Source organism: Centroberyx gerrardi, chromosome 13, assembly GCF_048128805.1.
Source record: "Centroberyx gerrardi isolate f3 chromosome 13, fCenGer3.hap1.cur.20231027, whole genome shotgun sequence".
NCBI lineage: Eukaryota > Metazoa > Chordata > Actinopteri > Beryciformes > Berycidae > Centroberyx > Centroberyx gerrardi.
In genome coordinates, this window is record NC_136009.1 from 21,288,694 (window position 1) to 21,309,436 (window position 20,743).

At 39.4% G+C, this 20,743-nt stretch overlaps 2 protein-coding genes across 2 annotated transcripts; one reads left to right on the forward strand and one right to left on the reverse strand.

Moving 5' to 3' along the window:
- The first annotated feature begins 7,860 nt into the window (after nucleotides 1-7,860).
- Nucleotides 7,861-9,265, forward strand: apoda.2 (apolipoprotein Da, duplicate 2). The gene is made up of 4 exons (XM_071909175.2): nucleotides 7,861-7,983; nucleotides 8,184-8,302; nucleotides 8,730-8,818; nucleotides 9,024-9,265. The coding sequence occupies exons 1-4, from the start codon at nucleotides 7,864-7,866 to the stop codon at nucleotides 9,263-9,265; spliced, it is 570 nt and encodes a 189-aa protein (XP_071765276.2). The 5' UTR covers nucleotides 7,861-7,863.
- Nucleotides 9,266-11,187: 1,922 nt separating this feature from the next.
- On the reverse strand, nucleotides 11,188-12,906 carry LOC139919438 (apolipoprotein D-like). Its single transcript, XM_078287928.1, has 4 exons — nucleotides 12,787-12,906; nucleotides 12,440-12,561; nucleotides 11,950-12,041; nucleotides 11,188-11,426 (listed from the first exon to the last, which is right to left on the reverse strand). Exons 1-4 carry the CDS (start codon nucleotides 12,904-12,906, stop codon nucleotides 11,188-11,190), a joined length of 573 nt encoding a protein of 190 aa, XP_078144054.1.
- Between the last annotated feature and the right edge of the window lie 7,837 nt (nucleotides 12,907-20,743).

Sequence of the window (20,743 nt, forward strand, 5' to 3'; positions counted from 1 at the left end):
AACCCACAGGATTCAAATGAGTCACTAAATGGCAGGCTGAAGAGAAAGAACACTGTACAGCAGGTATGTGTAGCCTTTGTAATAAATCAAAGAAATGTAAAGGAAAAAATCCCAAGAAATAAGCAGAGGTAAGTGCTGAACAGCCGGAAGATGATCTGACAACTTTATAAAGAGCAAAAAAGCAGGATAATAGGAAATCATTTAAAAGTTGTGTGAAAACTCTTTATATTGTCATTATATTGAACATTTTTTAAACATAATTCTCAAAATTTGGCTGCCTCATAAGCACAACAAAGCAAACACACCATCAATTCTGGCAAATGTAAAGTATTTTTTCGTTATAAAAAAATTTGTATGCAACTAATGAACTATTTTACCATTTTATCATTGATTTACATCATTAAAAGTCTTATCTTACCTCTGTGGCCTGGTGGTACAGATATGCAGTCTATCCCTTGGAGAAACACTTGTACATCTATTAGAGACGTTGCTGTCTGCGAGGTTTTTGCGACACTGGAGCTCTGTCTCATCAATGGGCGTCTTTGTATTGGCCCAGCCTTATTTCAGACATGAAGTAGACCATTAGCAAATTCAAGTCATGGGGGACATTCCAGTAGAAATGTTATAAAACAATCTGGACGTTTCCCCGCTTTAGATGGACAGGCCTTTCCATCCTTGTTGTGTTTCCTTAGAATATCTGAATTTTTTTTCAAGCGACACACAATGCAGTTTAATAAATGGAAGACATTTTTAAGTTGCTGTAACTGAAAGTTTATTTTACAGTTTATTTATGTAACACATGCTTTGGTCACCCCTTGTTATACAAATTAGTTGAATAAAATGTATTAGTTTGATCCGACGATCCCAACGCCCATAGGCCTCATTCATGAGTGACACTGTATTGCAGAGTCACTGGTCTCTCTCTCTGTGTTCACGGTGTTTCAGCCAGTCTGGCCTGTGATGCTCAGCTTGTCAGTCCCGATGCCATTCAGGGTGATGATACTGTGAAACTGCTCTGTGATGCGGTCAGGAAGGCTGCACTTCCTGCCCAGGACCCGGGAAAAGCCCACGTGCAACAGGCTTCCAAATTAGAAGAGGAGCATACAAGGGTGTAACTATCACACAGTGACAGTGTTGATTGAGTGACAATTATTTGGAATTGATTGGACTGTTGTTTGTTCACTCATAAAGCTGATATGGCTCTGAGGTGGGTGTTCAAAACTATCTAAAAGTGTTGAATTAACTCTGATGGTGTGGACTCATATAAACTCTGGCATAGTATTGATTTTTATGCTCTCATTTCACAATCAGACCTGTCAACAGACACACATACCGTCGCGCGTGCACACACACACACACACACACACACATACACACACACACACACTATTGTTATTGCTGTTGTTGCAGGCAGACATCATAAGTCTTTTTTCTTGAACTGAATGTTTTCATGTTCCTTTATAGTTAAAGTAAGTTGTATGATGCTGAGCTCATGAAACCTAATCAAAATCCTTTTTTTTTTTCTTAAAATATTCAAAAATGCAATCAATCTGAAAATTTGGCAGTTTTTCTACATTTATGAAAAGCTGAAGACACACACAGTATTTATTCAAATGCAGCATAATACACACACAGTTCAGAATCCAGACTAAAGTGCAGTCTTAAACTGAATAAAAATGATCAAATTTAAAGCTGAATTCTGGCAGCTTCAAAACAAATATATCAATATCAGCAGTCAAAAACCCATATGGGTCGATCCCTAATGTCCTGATGCAGTAAACCACGCCTGCTTCGTACTCAAAGCAGGTTAAACCAAACACTGAGAATTAATTACAAATACTATTTGATCCTGTCTGGTTCCAGACAAAGCCCCCCCGACTACAAACAAGGTTGAACTGAAAAAGAAAAAAGATCAAAAGGCTCCGTTTTCAGCTAAATATTACACTTCAGAGAGGAAAGGTTTGTGTGCCGTACGCTGGCTACATCAAAGCCTCGTTGAACAGGAGGCACAGGTTTTAGGGTTTGGAGAGGAGCGTCTGAGGAAGAACCAGCAGCACCGAGACAGAGAAAATATGTATTAGATATCAAAGGGATGGAGAATATTAAAGTAGCTAATAGGAATGCAGAGACAGATAGATGGGGCATTTAAAAAAAAATGATATACTGGCCCATATCTGTCTTTATCACATGTAATTCATAGTTTTTCATTGTTTCCAGATTTTATCACATGTAATTCAAATATATTATAAATCATCAAGAGTCTTATTTCTTTTTTTGTTTTGGTGGCATCTTTGGTGCTCATCAGCGCTCATTTCCGTGGTGTTTCTGCACTGCACTTCCCCCACCTGTCAATCAAACAGTGTGTCCAGTACTGTGACGTCTTTTTCCTTGGATTTTCTGTTGATGAAGTTTGAATTTCTGTCAGGTGGCACTTCTTTTCTTTATCTGTTCAGCCATGGTTGCTATTGCTGCTAACCAGTTCTCCATATATTCCGTATATTCAGATGTCTGTTTTTCCAAGAGATGTACAGCGCTGATGTCAGGTGAAGGAAAACCTGGTAGCTCCTGTTTTGGTTATGCTTGTGTTTTTACATGGAACTGAAAGATTATATGGTTCAGAAAATGCTATGAACCTTGGCTTTATGAAACTGATTCAAAACCTAGTGCGGAATTTCAAAAATGCATGGTCATCTGTCGAAAAAAAAAAGTCTGTTTTCAACATAACATGAAAAGTTGACAGTTTGGAGATTTAAGGTTTTCCTTCAACTGATGCAATGGGAAAGTTAATGCAGTTTTGATTGACAGGCAACGTTACATGACAACTTATAGTAAAGGCTCACATGCCCCAACACATGGGGTCACATCCAGGCTCCTGACACCTGTGTACACACACTGAGCTGGTCAAACATGTGGTAGTGAATACACCATCATATGTGCTCCAACACACACACACACACAAACACTGCTTGAGAATATTTCCTGCTGCTGAAGGGACAGCAGAGGTCAGAGCATCTTCTGTGACTTTTCACCTAAATTAAACTGACAGCTAACAACGCTGCAGAATTGAATAAAATTAGTGTCGCACTAAGGGAGTGTTGTTTGAGAAGGGGCCATATTAAATAAGTTAAAAGGATTACTTTGTTTCTAAAAACTGAAATACAATATTCAGTGGTATTAGAGCAGGGCTGAAGTCAAATAAGGGGAAAATTTGACCAGTCAAAAAGCAGCCAACAGTTTAGTTATAATGGATGTGCATCAAATATTAAGTTTGTTTGCCGCTCCCACATATAAACTGTGCTTCTGATTGTAATTGGATATTGCTGCTCAAAAACCTTAGGTAACCAAATGGCTTCTTCCCTTTTCTCTATATTGTTTTTTCTTATTTCTTATTTTGTTTTATTTATTTTCTTGTTATTTCTCTATATAGGTGTCAAAAGTCTGTCTACCTGTCCAAGGTAGATAGAGGGGCTGGAGATACAGGGGCTGCAGACATATGTAATAGATATATATGTAATATATATGTTATATATATACATGTACAGCATATATATATAATATATATATGCTGTTTTGACATGTATATAATAAATATATATATCAGCAGCAAATCTTCCTTTATTTGGAGTTGCCTTGAAAAATAGAGTCTGCACACTGTACCCAAAATGCTCCCAAAATTTCAATCTAAAAATAAAATAATAATTAAAAATACATCACAAAAACATTGATGTTTCGACCCCACTGTTCTTCATCAGGATGCCTTATCTCTCTCTCTCATCTTATCTCTGCTCAGCACCTGTGGTTAACAGTTTTGAATATTAATGTTTTACTGAAGTTAATTATTTGGAGTTGACAATGTTTCTCTTTGTCTTATTTGTTTTCTTATCTCTTGGTCTAATTTGTTTTCTTATCTCATTGTCCATATTATTGTCCATTTCATTGTTTTGTCCCAACACCTATTACTATTGGCGCCACTTATTGATGAAGGTGTATAGAAATAAACTTGATTTGACTTAATAAGTGCTGATTGTTGTTTGTTCACTCATATAGCTGATGTGGATCTGGGGCAGCTATTCAAAACTATCTCTCAGTTATATTAACACTGATCATTTTGCTGTGCATTATGTGAAATTACTGCAGAATTAATATTGTCAACAGTCATTTATATGAACAGGGGGCCATAAAAAAATCTTTCCCTCAGGCCCATCTGTGCCAGCTGGGCCTGTGCTGCTTGTCATTAATGGAATATGGAATTTAACAGTATGATTTAGCGAATTAATACGTTTTATAAACAAAGTGGTTTATGAGCAATAATAAGCCATACTTAATGACACTATAATTACATAAATGAGGGTGTTGCAATCCAAAGAGTAACCAAATATTGATGTCTGCAGTGAACATCAAACTATGGGACTATGAGTGTGGGAAATCTGAAAAAACAATAAAAAGATAGAAGATGAGAGCTAATATGAGCATGACTATTTTTTTGTATTCTTTATAAAATAATGAAAAGAACATGTTTGCTGGAGACAAATGTTACAGTCACTGAAATCTTTAGTCGGGCAACACTGGAACAGTCTTCTAGTCTGTTTTAGGCTTTACGGAAGAAATGTGAATGTTTTTAATGTCGAAAATGTGAAAACAATGTGAAGAAGCATCCTTGAGGTTTATTGTTGTCTGTCTGTGTTTCATTCATAACATATTAAGTTAGTATTTGTATATGTGATGAGAATTGAAATGAGTTCAAAGCATTAGCATGTGATATTTATGAGTCTTTCTTGTTTACTAAAACTTCATAGGGAAGCTTTAAGGATATCATGCTGCAAATAAAACAGACTTATAACAAGATCAGGACATTTTTATAATTACAGAGAATGAATTCCACCTACTTAGCAAGACGAATGAGGCCCACTCCATACTTAAACTTATATAACCTTTTGCATTCATGTAACACACGATAAGTGATATTCATTGTCCACAAATATTATCACCAAGTCAAGTGAGGTGAAGGTTTGGTCAAGTTGAGTATTTCTGTCAGATACTGTATGTGGTTATCCTTTAACATACTGTAGATAAGCATCCTGTGGTCTTTATATTTCGAGGGTTGTGGTCAAACAAACATGCCTGAGAATGTGTCACATTGGCAGGTCAGGGGTCAGATCTCAAGTGAAATTCCAGCGTTTCATGACAAGAAACTGCATGTGTTCACTCCCACCGCAAAAATATGATGCAACAAGGAGAGATCGATATGAACACTGAATGACCGTTTTGACTTTGGAAAACTCCATTCATCTAAAACAATACAATCCAATTACAGATTAAATTTTAACCTAGCTATATGGAATTGCTTTTTAGAGACAATGAATCAAGTCTTGCTTAAAATCAAATTAATAAATGGATCTGTGGAATAGAAATGATGCTGCACATTTGATACATTTTTATATTACGAGTGGAAATAAGCAAGAAACCCTTTGCTTGAATAGAAAATGGCATGCCTTAGTCTTTGATGTTCTCATCTGTGGACAACTCAAACATTTTCTTTGAATCAAAGGGCATACCTGCTTCAAAATGTTTTGGAATGGGTTTTGGGAAACGATTTCATTCTCAGATCCACAGGCAGCGCTCTTGTTGGGGCTAGCAGCAGTAGGAAGCAAGTAAACATATTTTTTGTTTGCGAAACCATTGTATGAACCAAGACTTGGGCTGTCATGAGGCAACAATTTCACTCTATAAACACTTTACCAGACCAAGCACTACAATACCAAGCAGTATCCGGATGATACATTGAGCAAAACTGAAAACTGAGTCATATTCAAAGGTTAAAGCAACTGTTGTTTACCACAGAATACCGCAGTCCTGACCATGAGTTTAAATCCTTGCAATATGTTCAGTGCTACAAAACAGAATCTTTGGTTTCAGAGGCATCACGAAGATTTTTATTCAGCTATTCTGCGGCTTTGTGGAAATCTATGAAGCAGTTGTCTGCAAAATATAACTCTCCTGGATTACCTTCTTGTGTTCGCAAGGTCGAATTGTTTTAATGAGCACTTTGTATCCTCTGGCTCTTTTTGATTCTGTTTTCTCTACCTCTCCTGTACGATCCCACACTGATGAACTGCCCAGCTCTCCTTCAGCTTCAGTCCATTTCCAGTGCAGGAGATTCTCAAGGCCCGTACAGCTTTCTGTGCAGGCAGGGCGGGGATTAAACTCGGGTCAAGAGGCAGAGAGAGCGCTCCGTCAGGATAACAAGGTGCATCTGCGCCCAATTAGCCTCTCTTTATATCTGAGTGTGTTTTAGCAGATGCTGAGAGAGGAACCTGTGGACTAAAGCAGGAAGGTAGCTGTCTGAGTCTGCACATTGATATCGGCAGCAGCGGCAAAATTTGTCTTGTTTTGTTTAATCCCTTTTGGTGCAAAAGAAATACAAACAGATGAGAACCAGAACGCTCTCTCTCAGTGTCCTTCCCGGGAAAACGCTGTACAATTGTCTCTGGTCCAAAACAGGTTGACACTATTTTTCTGAAAATGGCAGCTAGTGCCACAGCTGATCCTTTTATCTTTTCAATCTGGCCCTTGAATCTTACAAAATCCCTAAGAATACTGTCAAAAGGAGGGGGGTCCCCACTCTCCTTAATAATTAAAGCCCTATTTCTAAACATTGTGTACTGGCCAAGGTGCTGTTTGGTGAGCAACTCCAGGGATTGTTGTACTCAAATGTTTTTCTATCACCTTAACAAGAAGCAGAGTGATGGCAGCAGTGAAGGTCAGAAATGTTAGGGTGCAGCAGGCAAAAACATCCCGTCACGGAAGATGGGGATTTTTTTTTAGGATATGATAGCAAAATATTCCATTTTAAATATTTCATTTTAACCTTTCATTTTAACATGCAATTCCAGCACAAATACGTGATGTAAATTGCTGATAAATTGGCATTATTTACTGTGCATGACTAGGATTTGGGGGAAAACTCTTAAAATATTTAGACTATGCAAATAAGCAATTACTACTTTTAAAATCATCCACACCACTCAAATGGGGCACAAATGGGGCCCCTTTATGTAAAAAAAAAAAAAAAAAAAGAGATATACTCACAGAATATTTACTGAATATTTACCAATATTTTGCTCTTTAGCTCAGCTATAGTTTAAATACTAAACTCAAATTAAATCTACATTTCAGATACCTTTTTAAGTGTGACATGTAGGAGGAAAATCCTTAGGAGGGGCTTTCACTGAACTACTGCTGCATTAGACAAGATAGATAGATAGATAGATAGATAGATAGATAGATAGTGCAATTAGTCAGTAGTATAGTAGTATTTAAGTATGAGAATTTGGTAGTTATATCATATTCCATACATCCTTTATGACTTTATGTACACCAGAATAGCCCAATGACCCTGTACTACGAAAGTGGGACAACTCCACTAACCTGTCAGTCATCCCTGCATTTGCCGAGGGGCCTGTTTGAACAACATCTCCATTTGAACAGGTGCCAACTCTCACACACGCCCACCCACTCCATCACAATACCTTTACATGTAAACACAGAGGAGGGGTCGAGGGATGTGGTCAGTAAAGCAGCTACAGGTCCTCAGGTCTATAAAAACGGCCCCGAAACTCTGAACTTCACTGCAATCAGCTAGTACTCCTCATTGTATTACAGGTAAGCAGCCATGATTATTCCTCTTCATGCATATTTCTCTTTCCATCACTCTTTCTTTTGAAATTCACTCCGATGGCGAACCTTATGAATGATGCCCTCTAGTATTCATCGTGTCGAGAGCAATCTTGTGATGTAAAGCTGAGTGACTCAATAGGATGAAGCCCTCTGTCTGTTTTTTTCTCGACAGGTCGTGGTGAAAAGATGAAGGCCGTCCAGGTGATTTCCTTGACTCTGCTGTCTGTTCTGGCAGCCAGCGCTCAGATCTTTAGGCCCGGCAAATGCCCCAAGCCCGCTGTTCAGGAGAACTTTGATGTTACCAGGGTGAATACCAAACTCCTTTTTTTACTTTCCCTCTCTCGGTTTTTGCCGCTAATTTATGTTACATACAGAACGGGGCACATGCAGTTTCAGAAAATGACAAACCTAACATGATTACATGCATATATACATCATCTTCCACAAACATGCATTCACTAGGTTTTCAGTCTCAGTATGTGATATCCTGTGTGCTTCCTCTGCAGTATATTGGTAAGTGGTATGAGATCCAGAAGCTGCCAAACACGTTCCAGTGGGGCGAGTGCGGCACCGCCACCTACAGCCTGAAAAACGCTGGAGTCGGCGTCCTCAACAGGGAGCTGCTGTAAGTACATACAGTTAGTACAGTCTTCAGAGATACTGTCTAAATGTCTACATTTTAGGTTTGGTGGGGTATATTGAGTATATTCACATATGTTTTTGAAAATTGTGACTTAGCAATAACTCAATATACAACTTTTACAAACTCAAAATACATACAAAACTCATGTCTATCAAAATCAAAATCCTCAGACAACAGAGCGGTGGGATGCAGGTGTTTCCACAAACTGCAACAATGATTTGGGCCTTTAAAGCTGCAATATGCAATCATGTAGTACATCCTATTTATTCATTGCTATTTTAAAGTGAAAAAAGATGTATAGCCTATACTTTAAAAGCTGGAATTTAAAGGAGACAAAATGACTAAATAACGTGATTATTCATGTTGTTTTCTGAATCTCTTTCATCTTTTTACTGTTTATCTCTTTTAGTGCCGATGGGACCGTTAATGCCATCACTGGCTCTGCCAAGGTCAAAGATCCCTCTGAGCCTGCCAAGCTGGAGGTCTCCTTCTTTGAGAGTAAACACATCTAATACATCACAACCATATTCTTTAATTTACCAATCCCAAGGTCTAGCTTGCTGTGTAGCCTTAATCTTTACAGATAGATATGCAAAATATGCAAAGGTAGAAATAATTTATCAGCATCTACTTCTTCTTCTGCACCAATCTTAATCAAAATATTCCATAAACCTTGACTATCATGTGCCCTCCTCTCCTACAGGCTCTCCCCCCGGCCCCTACTGGGTGCTGTCCACCGACTACGAAGGTCACTCTCTGGTTTACGGCTGCACCGACTTCGGCCTGTTCCGCATGGAGTTCGCCTGGATCCTGAGCAGGCAGCCCACCCTTCCTGAGGAGACCATCGAGGAGCTGCACAGCATCCTGACCTCTGCCGGAGTCAGCGTGAGCAAGTTGGCCATCACCGACCAGGACGAGGCCCTCTGCCGCCCCATGGACCAGTAAACACACAGAGAGAGACTCCTGATTCAGTCTGCAGGCCCGCGACACACAGAGCGACTTGGATACATGACACGGCGCACTATGCAGTGTGGTGCATGCTTTATGACTGTGCTTGCCCTGTTGATGTTATGCAAAGTCAATGCAATAAACCTGTAGAAAAAAAGTGGCACGTTGTCGTCTCTTTTGTGAATGGGCTCGGTGGTGTTAGCTGTTCTGAGCTACAAAGACAAACAATGTTTTAAAGTCACAATGAAAAGTTTTAAACTCACTTGTTAGCTAGTTTTCCATAATATACACATATTTAACAATAAATGCCAAAAAAATCACAACTTTTTTCTTTTCTTGTATTTTTATATTAAAATTCCATTACATTTACTTCCTGGAAAACAGTCTATCTTTAATGGTGACCTCATACTCTACCAGTAGGCGTGAATATAAATTCCAGCCAATAAAAACCATCACAGAACACCCTCCCGTCAAATTAAACTGTCTTTCTCTCCCAAACATTACATTAAGGAAGCAAGATGCTCTCAAATGTAAGGGTAAAATGTTATATCCATATCAACTAAAATCATATCCATAAATGCTACTGAATGATATATAGTCTACTTCTGTACCAACAATACTTTTAGTTTCATTTGTCACACACTTGCTGCTCTTTAGCTTTGTAGGCTGTGTTACTTTATAATTTTTTAGATAATTTACATTTACATTCTCATCACATTTCCTGACAGTTCAATATCACATACAGAATTACTGTATGAGGTAAGCTGTCAGTAATATTAGTTTAGTTAGTCGTATTCAAACTGCCACATGAACAGGCTAAGATCTGGTGGGTCTGAGAACCTGAGGAATGCTTTCATGAAACTTCTGACAGTAAAATTTGTACACAGCATGATGCCAGGTTGGTCCCAGATCAGTACAGTTGTTACAGTAACCCTGAGTTACAAGCTGTAATGTAGTTTGTGTTTATAGGGAGCTAATGCATGTGCCGTTTGTAAAAATGTGAATCATGTAATTCTAATAAAACCTTATTTTTTGGCTTAACAGCTGAGGTGTTGCTACTATTGCTATACAAAAAATCAACTACCAAACACAGAGACTCACACATACCACTTTCTATTTGTTTACAGCTGTAAAATGCCTCATAAGTAATGGTAAATGACCCAGTAATGACTAATGATTTACAAATGTTCACTGATGAAGGGGAGAAGTACAGAGAAGCCACTCTTCTTCATGTTTAACAGCATGTGCTTACACATGCAGCTTACTTATACCAGTCATTGATGAACAAGGTTGTATATTCATATTCTTCAATATAATAAAAAGTAAATAGTTTGGAAATAATAATTACCTTCTTCTGAAGCATTTACTGCTGTAAACAAAATGTTATTTGCGAGTCTATGTGTGTGTGTTTGGCAGTTAATTTTATACATAGCAAAAAAAATGGGATTATATATTACGGTGCTTTTTAAAGCATTATGAGTCATGGAAGCATACCTCATTTTCACAGATTTTAGGACCATGTAGTGCTGCTGGGATGATGATTTTAACAAGAACACACAGTGTCATGGATGCAAAACACCCCACACAGTTCAGCAGAACAAACTGATTCTCAACATCTTGCATGTCAAGCCTCCTAACGGCCACCAGGGGCAGATAGGCTAAGGCCTAACTGTGAGCGAATGAGTGAATGAGTGAATGAGTGAATGAGTGAATGAATGAATGAATGATGTATTTTAAAGTATTACACCAGAACATCTCAGACTCCTGGACCCCTTCAGAAAAGAGACAACAACACCTGCTCTTCTTTTTTGTTTATTGCATTGACCTTGCATGAGATGTACAGTACAGGGCAGGCACAGTCACAAGGTGGCCTGGAGACCTGCAGGCTGAATCAGGACTCTCTCTCTCTCTGTGTGTGTTTACTGCACCATGGCGCGGCAGAAGGTCGTGTCCTGGTTGGTGATGAGCAGCTTGTCCACGCTGACTCCGGCAGAGGCCAGGATGCTGTGCAGGTAATCGATGGTCTGCCCGAGCATGCTGGGCTGCCTGCTCATGATCCAGGCAAAGTCCACATGGAACAGGCCGTAGTCGGTGCAGCTGTAGACGAGGGCGTAGCCGTCGTAGTCGGTGGACAGCACCCGGTAGGGGGCGGGGGGGGGGAGTCTGGTGGGGCGGAGGACACAGGACAGTCAAGATCTCTAACATATTCTGACTGAGAGACGTAAAGCAGCTGCTGTGTTACATTACATGTTTTCAACAAGTAGGAAAAAGTGGTCGTGTACGGCTGGCTGTATTATCTACAGCATCGTCAACCAGTTGGTGTTCCCCACATGAATATTTATTATATGAATATGCAAATGTTATGAGAAACTCCCCCTACAATTAGTTGCACCTGCTGCCAAACATATACACAGTATATCTTTGTTTTGTCCGTGTTTTCCCTGATGAAGCCTAGTGTTGTCAAATCATTGGCTTTAATAAGTATACAATGCATTGAGGCATTATTGACCTGTAGCCTAGTCGGCACCTCTCTAATACTGGTGTGTGTCCCTGCCCATATAGTTTTCAATATTTCTGCATTTTATACATCATCTATCTGTAAAGACGATGCTCAACAGCAGATTAGACCTTGGGACTGGTAATCTTTACAATGTCCCTGAGTGTAATGAATTAAAGATCCTTACTCTCAAAGAAGGAGACCTCCAGCTTGGCCGGCTCAGAGGGATCTTTGGCCTTGGCAGAGCCAGTGATGGCATTAATGGTCCCATTGGCACTGAAAGAGACAGGCAGCAAAAAGAAAAAAGATAAGTAGAAACATACCAAGTGTTTTAGCTATCTGACTTCTCTAAATTTCAGCTTTTAAAGGCCCAAACTGTAATTGTAGTACAGTGATTTCTGGGCAGGAACATTTTTTTCTTGAAATTTATTGTCTGAGTTTTTGATGTAATGACTATCAGTATAAATTTAAACTAAACTTGAGTTTTACAGGCTGCAAAATATATATTACATTCATAATGGTTTTAGACAATGCAGTAAAAATGGACCTGTGTTTTTAGTTATGTTTATAATTTTATAAATCATACTACCAAATTAATCCTAAACCTTTTTATTTTTATTGTCTCTTTGAAGTCATACTTTACTGTAATAACTGAAGATGCAGTATCTACTTGCAGCAGCTCCCTGTTGAGGACACCGACCACTCCGGGACTCCTCAGGCTGTAGGTGGCAGTGCTGCACTCACCCTTCTGGAAGACGTCCGGCAGCTTCTGGATCCCATACCACGTCCCAAGATACTGCAGACAGAGACACAGTAGCGCATGGGACATAAGGCTGTGAAGCTCACTGGTTGCTACAGCATGAGGTATTAAATGGTCAGTGTTCATTTAGTAGGAGTCAATCATCCTGGAATGCCTAGTTTGTTTTATTCTGCACAAAGAAAGAAAGCTGCCTTTGTCCCATACTGCATATATAACATTAACTATTAGCGCAAAAAAAAGGAGTTTGAGGTGTTTATTCACCCTGGCAGCATCAAAGTCCTCCTGAACATCGGGCCTGGGGCATTTTCCAGGCAGGATGACCTGAGCGCTGGCTGCCAGAACAGACAGCAGAGTCAAGGAAATCAGCTGGACAGTCTTCATCTCACCACGACCTGCAGAGGACAAAACAGAACATGATCACAGAGGACGTCATCCTTCTTTCTGAGTCATTCAGATTTAAAATATGAAAATGGTGTGAGCAACATTCATAGGGTTTTGGGAGAGAGTCTGCTCACCTCACCTGTATGTAATCAGGAGTACTACCTGGTAGCAGTGACGTTCAGAGTTTTTTTTTATTGTAGAAAGGACCTGCAGCTGCATCAGTGACTTTGTTCTTCTGCCCCTCCTCCATATTTACATGTGAGGTGATCTTTGAAGAGTAGTGGGGACTGGAGTGTGTGAGAATTGGCACTTGTTCAAATGGGTATTTATGTTATTTAAACAGGCCTGTGACCGAAAGAAGTGAGGACTGATGGGTTAGTGGCGTAGTCAGGTTATTGTAGTACTCTGAAGCACATACAATATCATATCTATATTCTAGTATACATAGAATTATGAGATGCATGGATATTGAATATGATATAATCTTTTTGCAAAAAAGTCCCAGTTCAAATTTGAAGGTCTAGGTTCGGGTTGCGCCGTACCTCAATATCACCAAATTATCATGATGCTTATCCCTTACAATACTGCCAATGATTTTGAAGTCTGGTCGCGCTGAAAGTATAGGTTTTGTAGAGAAGTTAATTATGGCACCAACAACAGCTTCAATTGTTCAGTGTTAATCTATTTATTAGTTTATTTGATGGGCCATATTGATAAACATTTATGTAAATGTGCCAAAGTTAGCCAAAAAAGTTAGTTTTCATCTGTAGCGCCTGTCCCACTGTCATTAATGTATGTATTCATGTATGTTTTGTAATGTATTAAGTACACATTTTGTCTGCAGTGTAGAATCGTCTGTTTTATTTCAAGCTTGGTTCAGAAGAGCACTTTTGTTGGTGAGCTATTTGTTTGTTACTGTGCTATCTTTCTGTTTTAGTTAAATCTGTGTTTACTGTTTGGTTTGGTGCTGAGTAGTTTCACTGAAACTAGTAGATAGTTTTAAATTTCAAAGTCTTTGGCTGGGGAAAGGCCAGTTGGTGTTCAAGTAGTTGGCAACACTTGAGCAGATAACACATGAGGATATAGGCATGCTCAAGCATTTATCTGGGGCATTTTTGCCTTTATTAGATAGATATTAGTGACGAGAGACAGGAAAGGTTGGGAGAGAGAAGGGGATGAGCACTGAGCGACCAGGACGTCCCACACAGGACAACATTTACTAAACACACAAGCTACCAGCAACAAGCAATTTTCAGTATTCTTTTGTGTGTTGTTGCAGCGTTGATTAGTATTATATTATATTCTTGTGATATCATGGCAGCCTTGGTCTGGGTTGCTACAAAGGTTGTAAACAATAAACCTACTGAGAAAACTGTTATCGTGGGTCAAAACTCCACGAGTCAAAATTTGTATTTACATTTATTTTATATTCACTCTCTGATTGCTGTCAGTTATTGTTCCAAAAACTCTGCCAATTGTTTGAGAAAAAAAAGTGTCTTTTTTAAAACCCATTCTAAAATGTTTTGTGGCATTTTGTGGATTACCTTTGATTCAAATCAGGAGTTTGATCAGCCCCCTTCAGACTGAGAGCATCAGAGGGCAAAGTATTCCTCTTTTTATTCAAGCAGAGATGAAGAGTGCTACTCACTGAAGTGTTACTCAAGTGAGAGGAAGATTACCTGTCTAGAAAATCCCTCAGATATTTCACTAAAAATGTTTGTATTCCCTTTAGAGAAGAACTTACTTCTGACATAGTAGATTTATTTTATGGTTACCTGCTTAAAATCAAAGGTAAAATGTTGTCTTTTTTATTGGTATTTGTGATAGAATTACTGTTTATTTAATTTTTTGAGCAGGTCACCATAAAACAGATTCATTAAGTAGTTGTTTCTCTGAAAGTAATACAATCAGGATCTAAGGATTTTCAGTTATTTCAGGGATTCTTGATCCTGAAGAATCCTACTACCTGGATCTTACTGTGATCAAGAGCTAAACAAGATTGCCACTGGGGATACTGCGAAATGCGTAATGCTGCACCTTAGAGGGATTAAGCGTTAGTACAGTTGTCACTCAGTGGGAAAGAAAACAGGCAATGCAGGTCATCCGGACACCAGATTGTTATTGTATTTAGGAGACGGTCCGGGACAGAGTCCGCACCGACCGGTGGAATTTATAGCCCGGCCTGTTTCTTAAGGTTAAACCTGCTCTGATCCCTTCGCCTCACTGTGACTCTATAATGCTGGGTGCAAGCAAGCCGGACAGAAATCCCCTTTAAAAAGCTTACACCTAGCAGATTCTTAAATTAGCGGTTTACAGGTCCTAATGCTCTGTTCACTTAATTCCTTAGTCCTATATTAGTGGTTTCTTCCTTTTTTCAGTAAAAATGACAATATGTTGTCTGGACAGACACACAGACACTATCTGAGGGGAGTAAAGGTAAAACAGATACATGTTCTTCCCCTGTCTCTGTATAATAATTATAACAAAACTGAGATATTGATCGAATACCAATATAATACTACTGTTGCTAATAGTCCTACTCAACTAAATACTATTAATATGCTATTTATACTACCACTCCACTATACTGCTACTGCTTCTACAACTACTACTACTGCTATTACTATTACTCTACTGCTTGTACTGCTACTACACTACTAATACTACTAATAATAATATTCATAATATTAATAATAATATTAATAATAATAATAATTATAATGATTATGATAATTATTATAATGATTATAATTATTATGATTATTAATGATTATAATAATTATTATTAATGATTATAATAATTATTATAATCATTATAATAATAGAGCAACAAAAAATCCTTATGTGTTAAAAGTTGAAAGCAATACAGCATGTATAAATTTTATGGTTTATAGTGTGTGCTTTCATACTTGCTTATTCTCTTTCTGTGTGTGTGTGTGTGTGTGTGTGTGTGTGTGCATGAATGCATATGTTTCAGTGTACGCTTTTGTAGATATATAGTAGTACAGTAGTAGTGTTTCTGTGTGCGTGTGTGTGTGTGTATGTGTGTGTGTGTGTGTATGTTCAAGCACATGCAAGCTTCTGTACCACCATAGTGTGGCCACCTTGAGGGTCAGCGGAGGTGTGTGTGTGTGTGTGTGTGTGTGTGTGTGTGTGTGTGTGTGTGTGTGGTAAGCAACACAGCAGTGTACTGACCCCTGCGTGGCCCTCCAGGAGCTCCATGCTGGGAGAGAGAGAGATAGAAACACCAAACTGCCCCCCCCTTCATGTCTGCTGTTTAGCAGAATCACCAATTGTGCATACCTAGCTGTTAACTAATACCCTTTATCCTCCCTAAGCATTAAAAAAAACATAATTCAAGGAAGTGCAGGCCCATGCTATAAGCGGTTGTTGAGCACAAACTGTCAGATTAAGAGGTCTGAGAGGATGATCTGGCCAACACATTTAGGCGGATTTCTAGCAAATTACCACCAAGCATGTGTGGGTCAACCCCTCGGCACCCTAGGGAGCCCAATACCTCTGACTCAAACTAGACATGTGAAGGAAAACAAAAACAACACTGATCGTTGTCTGCGACCAGGGCCGTGCAGCCTCTCTGCATGTGGCCACGCAGCAGTTAGGGGGCGGCCATTTTGCCATTGGAAACGGAAGCTAAGCATTTAGGTGTCTTAACCACGGCCTAAAGTGCTAACAAGGGATTAGTGAGGTAAACGTTGAAAGAGGTTTAGCGCTCCATGCTTAGGGCCAGTGCTGCACCAGTAATTACACATCAGTTGCAAGGTGCGGAAGCAGTTGGATGGGAGATCACAGTGATGTCAGGACAGGGAGGGCTTACCACGGGAGATAAGGCCAGCTAATGGAGATGAAATGAATCGGTATTTAAAAGGTCTTTTTTAGTTAAGGCAGTTAGCTGGCACCAGACTGAGGTTGGACCAGTTGGCTGATCAGTGGGAGGCCGTTCAGTTGTGAGTGAAACAGGTGGAGAGCCAGGTCCTGTGAGCAGCTCCAGTGTTGTGTTTACTTTTTTTACTTACACTTCACTTATTTTTCCACCCGAATTGGGGAAAACCCAGTTCCAGACTCTGCTCACTAGTGGGAACTTGAAGGTGAGTCAACTAAAACTTCCTCTCTTCCTATTTCCCGCTCTCTTCTTCCCTTTCCCTCCCTCTTCTTCGTGTTCCGCTTTGCAACTGGCTGATTTGTTCAATGTTTTTTGTCTTTTTTCTTAAAAGTCACATTCACTCTCTGTTGGTATTCTTGTAAATGCACAAAATCAAAATTGTATATTTTAGAGCGTTATCTGTAGCAATAAACAGTATAAATATCTGATGATCCCTTAGCATGTGATTAACCTGCAGACTTAGCAGAGCCACCTTGAAATCTGTGCAAATAACTAAATAAATTAATTAAAATTTTATCGCCATGCAAAAAAATGTAATCATAACTTTCAGTGTGTAAACTGCAAGCAGTAAATGGTATAAATGGCTACTGATCGCTCAGCAAGTGAGTAATCTAAAGACTTATGTGATTACAGTACAACCTTGAAATCTGTATAATAATTAGCCTAGATTTTGAAAATAGCACCGATTGAAATGTAATGTAATGTAAAAATAGGCAACTGGAAACAATAATATCACAGCAATGATAAAATATATGCTGCATCGGCCTTTGGCTCTTTTCAGCTGTATCTCTATTATGTTTTATTTATATATAATGATTATCTTATATCTATATAAATAATCACCATGTTTTTTCAACAGTTTGTCATTATGAGCTTATGACACTGCAAACAAATCTTAAATCAATACTCACTGCAGCTTGCCACTCATTTCAGGCTTAAACAGCCCATGAAATCTAATCTTCCTCATGCAACCCATGAAAGAACATGCATGGTTTTAACATGTGTGTGTCGTGCAGGGGATTAGGCGGGCTAGACAATGCTTCTGTCTTGTCTGATATGACCTCCTCAGGGCTCCATCTAAGTCGTCAGCAATTTTTCCCTTTAATTCATTCTTGTAATGAGATTAACCAGGCAACCAGCAAATCCCAGCAGTCCAATCCCTGGGTTTGGTCACTGCGGTGCGGCCTCTACTTGTCTAGGAAACATGACGAGACGGTTTCAACACTGCATTTTTCAGCATTTTTCAGCAAAATGCTAATGCTAGGCGTCTTTCACTTACAATTTTCACTTTAAATTCTGTAAATACTAAAGAAGTAGGTTGAGCGGCATCATAGTTTTCAACATTTGAAAAGAGGCATCCAATAAACGTCCAAGAATTGTAATGCGTCACTAAGTATACTCTCACATGGTTCATAGTCCGATTTGACTTTATGTAAGGAGAGACTTAAAACAAAATGGCATCAGAGCTGTGTTTGCATGCTCTGGAGATCTTCGTGAAAGAAAGATGTTGCTTTGGTAAAAGATTTGTGTTGACTTGTAGAAGTTTCCTCCTCACAGCTCAAGTTCAAACAAGCTCCTCTGTTCCTGAGGCGGTAATATTTTGGCTGAACACTGCCTGAGCGCCGGTCTACTTCAAGGACTGTGATGCTCTGTTTCTGCAGCGGCTTACAGATCAAACATGTTTGTTCTTGGTTTACGTGTGTAGCCCTGTTTGTTTTATCTTAAAGATTTACTCAGGATAAAACTGCTCAACAAATCTGTGAGTTGCCGTTCATACAGACAAACAACAATATTAAAAAAAGCCAAATAATCTTGCAATATTTACAGTTGTTTACAGTATCATGCATGGAAGTGTGAGTCTGTAATTCCCAGTGGATTGTACGTCATGGCATTAATACATTACAGCATAAAGCTCAAAGCTTAGAGCCCACTTGGGAATTACAAGGATATAAACATTAAAACACATTTCTGCCCGTTTGCTGATGCGAGCCGTTATGACATTGGGCGAAAAGGAGAGAGAGAAGCAGGGTGCGTGTGTGTGCACCACATAGCTCCACATAAACCGATTGCATCCCCAGATTTATCCCCAAGGTGTTTTTAGGACATCCTGGGGGCTAATGGAGGCTAATAGGCTTAGCACTTAGGGTGTATTGTCCGGGATGCTTACAGGCAAGGTTTGCTGAGGGTAAAACTCTAAACGTGAGGATTACCTCCAACACATCCCTTTAAAGTGCTGTATAGCCAGGACTTAGCTAATAGGATCCTGGGGGGGAGCAGGGGCCTGGGAAGGTGGGGATGGGGGGAGGGCCATGCCAGCAGGCCGGTCCGCAGGCCGGTCAGCAGATGTAGCTAGCAGACTGCTGCTGGACTAACAGGCGGATTACAGCCCTCAGATTAGACAGGCTTGTGAGGGAACCTGAGGGACTGTGGATAACGCACAGGGCAAATCTTATGACTGGGGGGAGGGGGACAGCAGAGATAATGCAGCCAAGTGCATGTACACAGTGTCATCATTTTATACACAAGCGTATGCACACTGCTAAACACATGTATATAAATCAGATAAAAGATTTTAAGCAGTATAAACTAATATCATTAAGACTCATTTTGGCTCATTTTTGCCCAGCTCGGATTCAGGTTCTTCTATCCAAAAGCACGACACACCCTGGCCCTGGATTAGCAGAACTGGATTACTGCGCTGTCGTTTACAGTATCATATTTGGTAATGGGATTTCTGCAGTGTAGAAGGCTAATTGGAGGTGTCTAAGTCGATTGTGCCTGTGTACACAAGCTGCTGGCTCAGCCAAGAACAATGTGGCCACTTGGGGTTTTGTGTGTGTGTGTGTGTGTGTGTGTGTCTATTGTGCTTGTATTTCTACACTTACAAGGACTAAATGGACAAAAATCCTTCAAAATTAGGACTTTTTGCAGTTCCCCACTTCTTACTTTTGTTAGTTTGGGGTTATAAAGTTACAATGAGGATTAGGTTTAGAAGGTGATGGTAAAGGTTAAGGTTAAAGTTGGTTTAGGATTAGGACTTGGGTTCACGGTTAAGGTGAGAAGTAGGGTGAGGTTAGCTAGAGTAAGAGTTAAGGTTAGGGTTAGGAGTTGGGGAATGAATGTAGTCAATGAAGGTCTCCACAAGTACAGTAATACAAACTGTGTGTGTGTGTGTGTGTGTGTGTGTGTGTGTGTGTCTCTGTGTGTGTGCGTGTGCACGGATGACATATTGCCCAGCTTACTCCTTTTTGTCATGCTAATGAACCCTCAGCTTTATGGAGACACCTAAGTGATACGACTGGTACAGTGTGCCAGTCTGCTCTAATCACTGGGAAGACATTTCGAGTTCACTAATCAGGCACAACAAATATATCTGTAACAAAAAAAGAATCTTCTATGCTGTAAAAATGTAATTTGCTTGGGAAAATAAGAAAAATGTTGAATGTTTTACCCATGCTTTGCTTATCTGTGGGATGATGGTGTCCAGCGTGTGATGATTACAGCTCTTCTTCTAAGGGAAAAATAATGCTTCTGAAGTTACACTCTGGCGCAATGCTAAGTGAGCAGCAATAGCGCTTTAATGTATAGATCAGTGCTGCGCCCTAGTGGCACCAAATGGAAATTACAAAGTCTCTACACTGCTGCTTACACTGGTAGAATTAACATTTGCCATAACTCTAAAGCTGATTTATATTCTAAAGTGTGCTGATGTAGCAGTGTAGCTCAGCCTGAAGTCTGGTTATACATCATGACATATCAGTGCAATAGAGTACAATAGATCATACCCACCCAAAATGTTACTGTTTTGTTGGCACAAATTTTAAGTCAGCTAAAAACTTCAGTAATATTCCATAGTCAACAATTTTGTCAGAGTAGGCATTTTTCAAATGCTGTATATCTCATGTTGTCAGTGCAACTCTTCATTTCATATTCTTT

Coding starts and splice junctions, on each gene's coding strand:
- apoda.2 (XM_071909175.2), top strand. CDS start 7,864: ATGAAGGCCGTCCAGGTGATTTCCTTGACTCTGCTGTCTGTTCTGGCA. Junction 7,984..8,183: donor AGAACTTTGATGTTACCAGG/GTGAATACCAAA, acceptor CTTCCTCTGCAG/TATATTGGTAAGTGGTATGA. Junction 8,819..9,023: donor GGAGGTCTCCTTCTTTGAGA/GTAAACACATCT, acceptor CCTCTCCTACAG/GCTCTCCCCCCGGCCCCTAC.
- LOC139919438 (XM_078287928.1), bottom strand. CDS start 12,906: ATGAAGACTGTCCAGCTGATTTCCTTGACTCTGCTGTCTGTTCTGGCA. Junction 12,562..12,786: donor AGGACTTTGATGCTGCCAGG/GTGAATAAACAC, acceptor CTCTGTCTGCAG/TATCTTGGGACGTGGTATGG. Junction 12,042..12,439: donor GTCCTCAACAGGGAGCTGCT/GCAAGTAGATAC, acceptor TGTCTCTTTCAG/TGCCAATGGGACCATTAATG.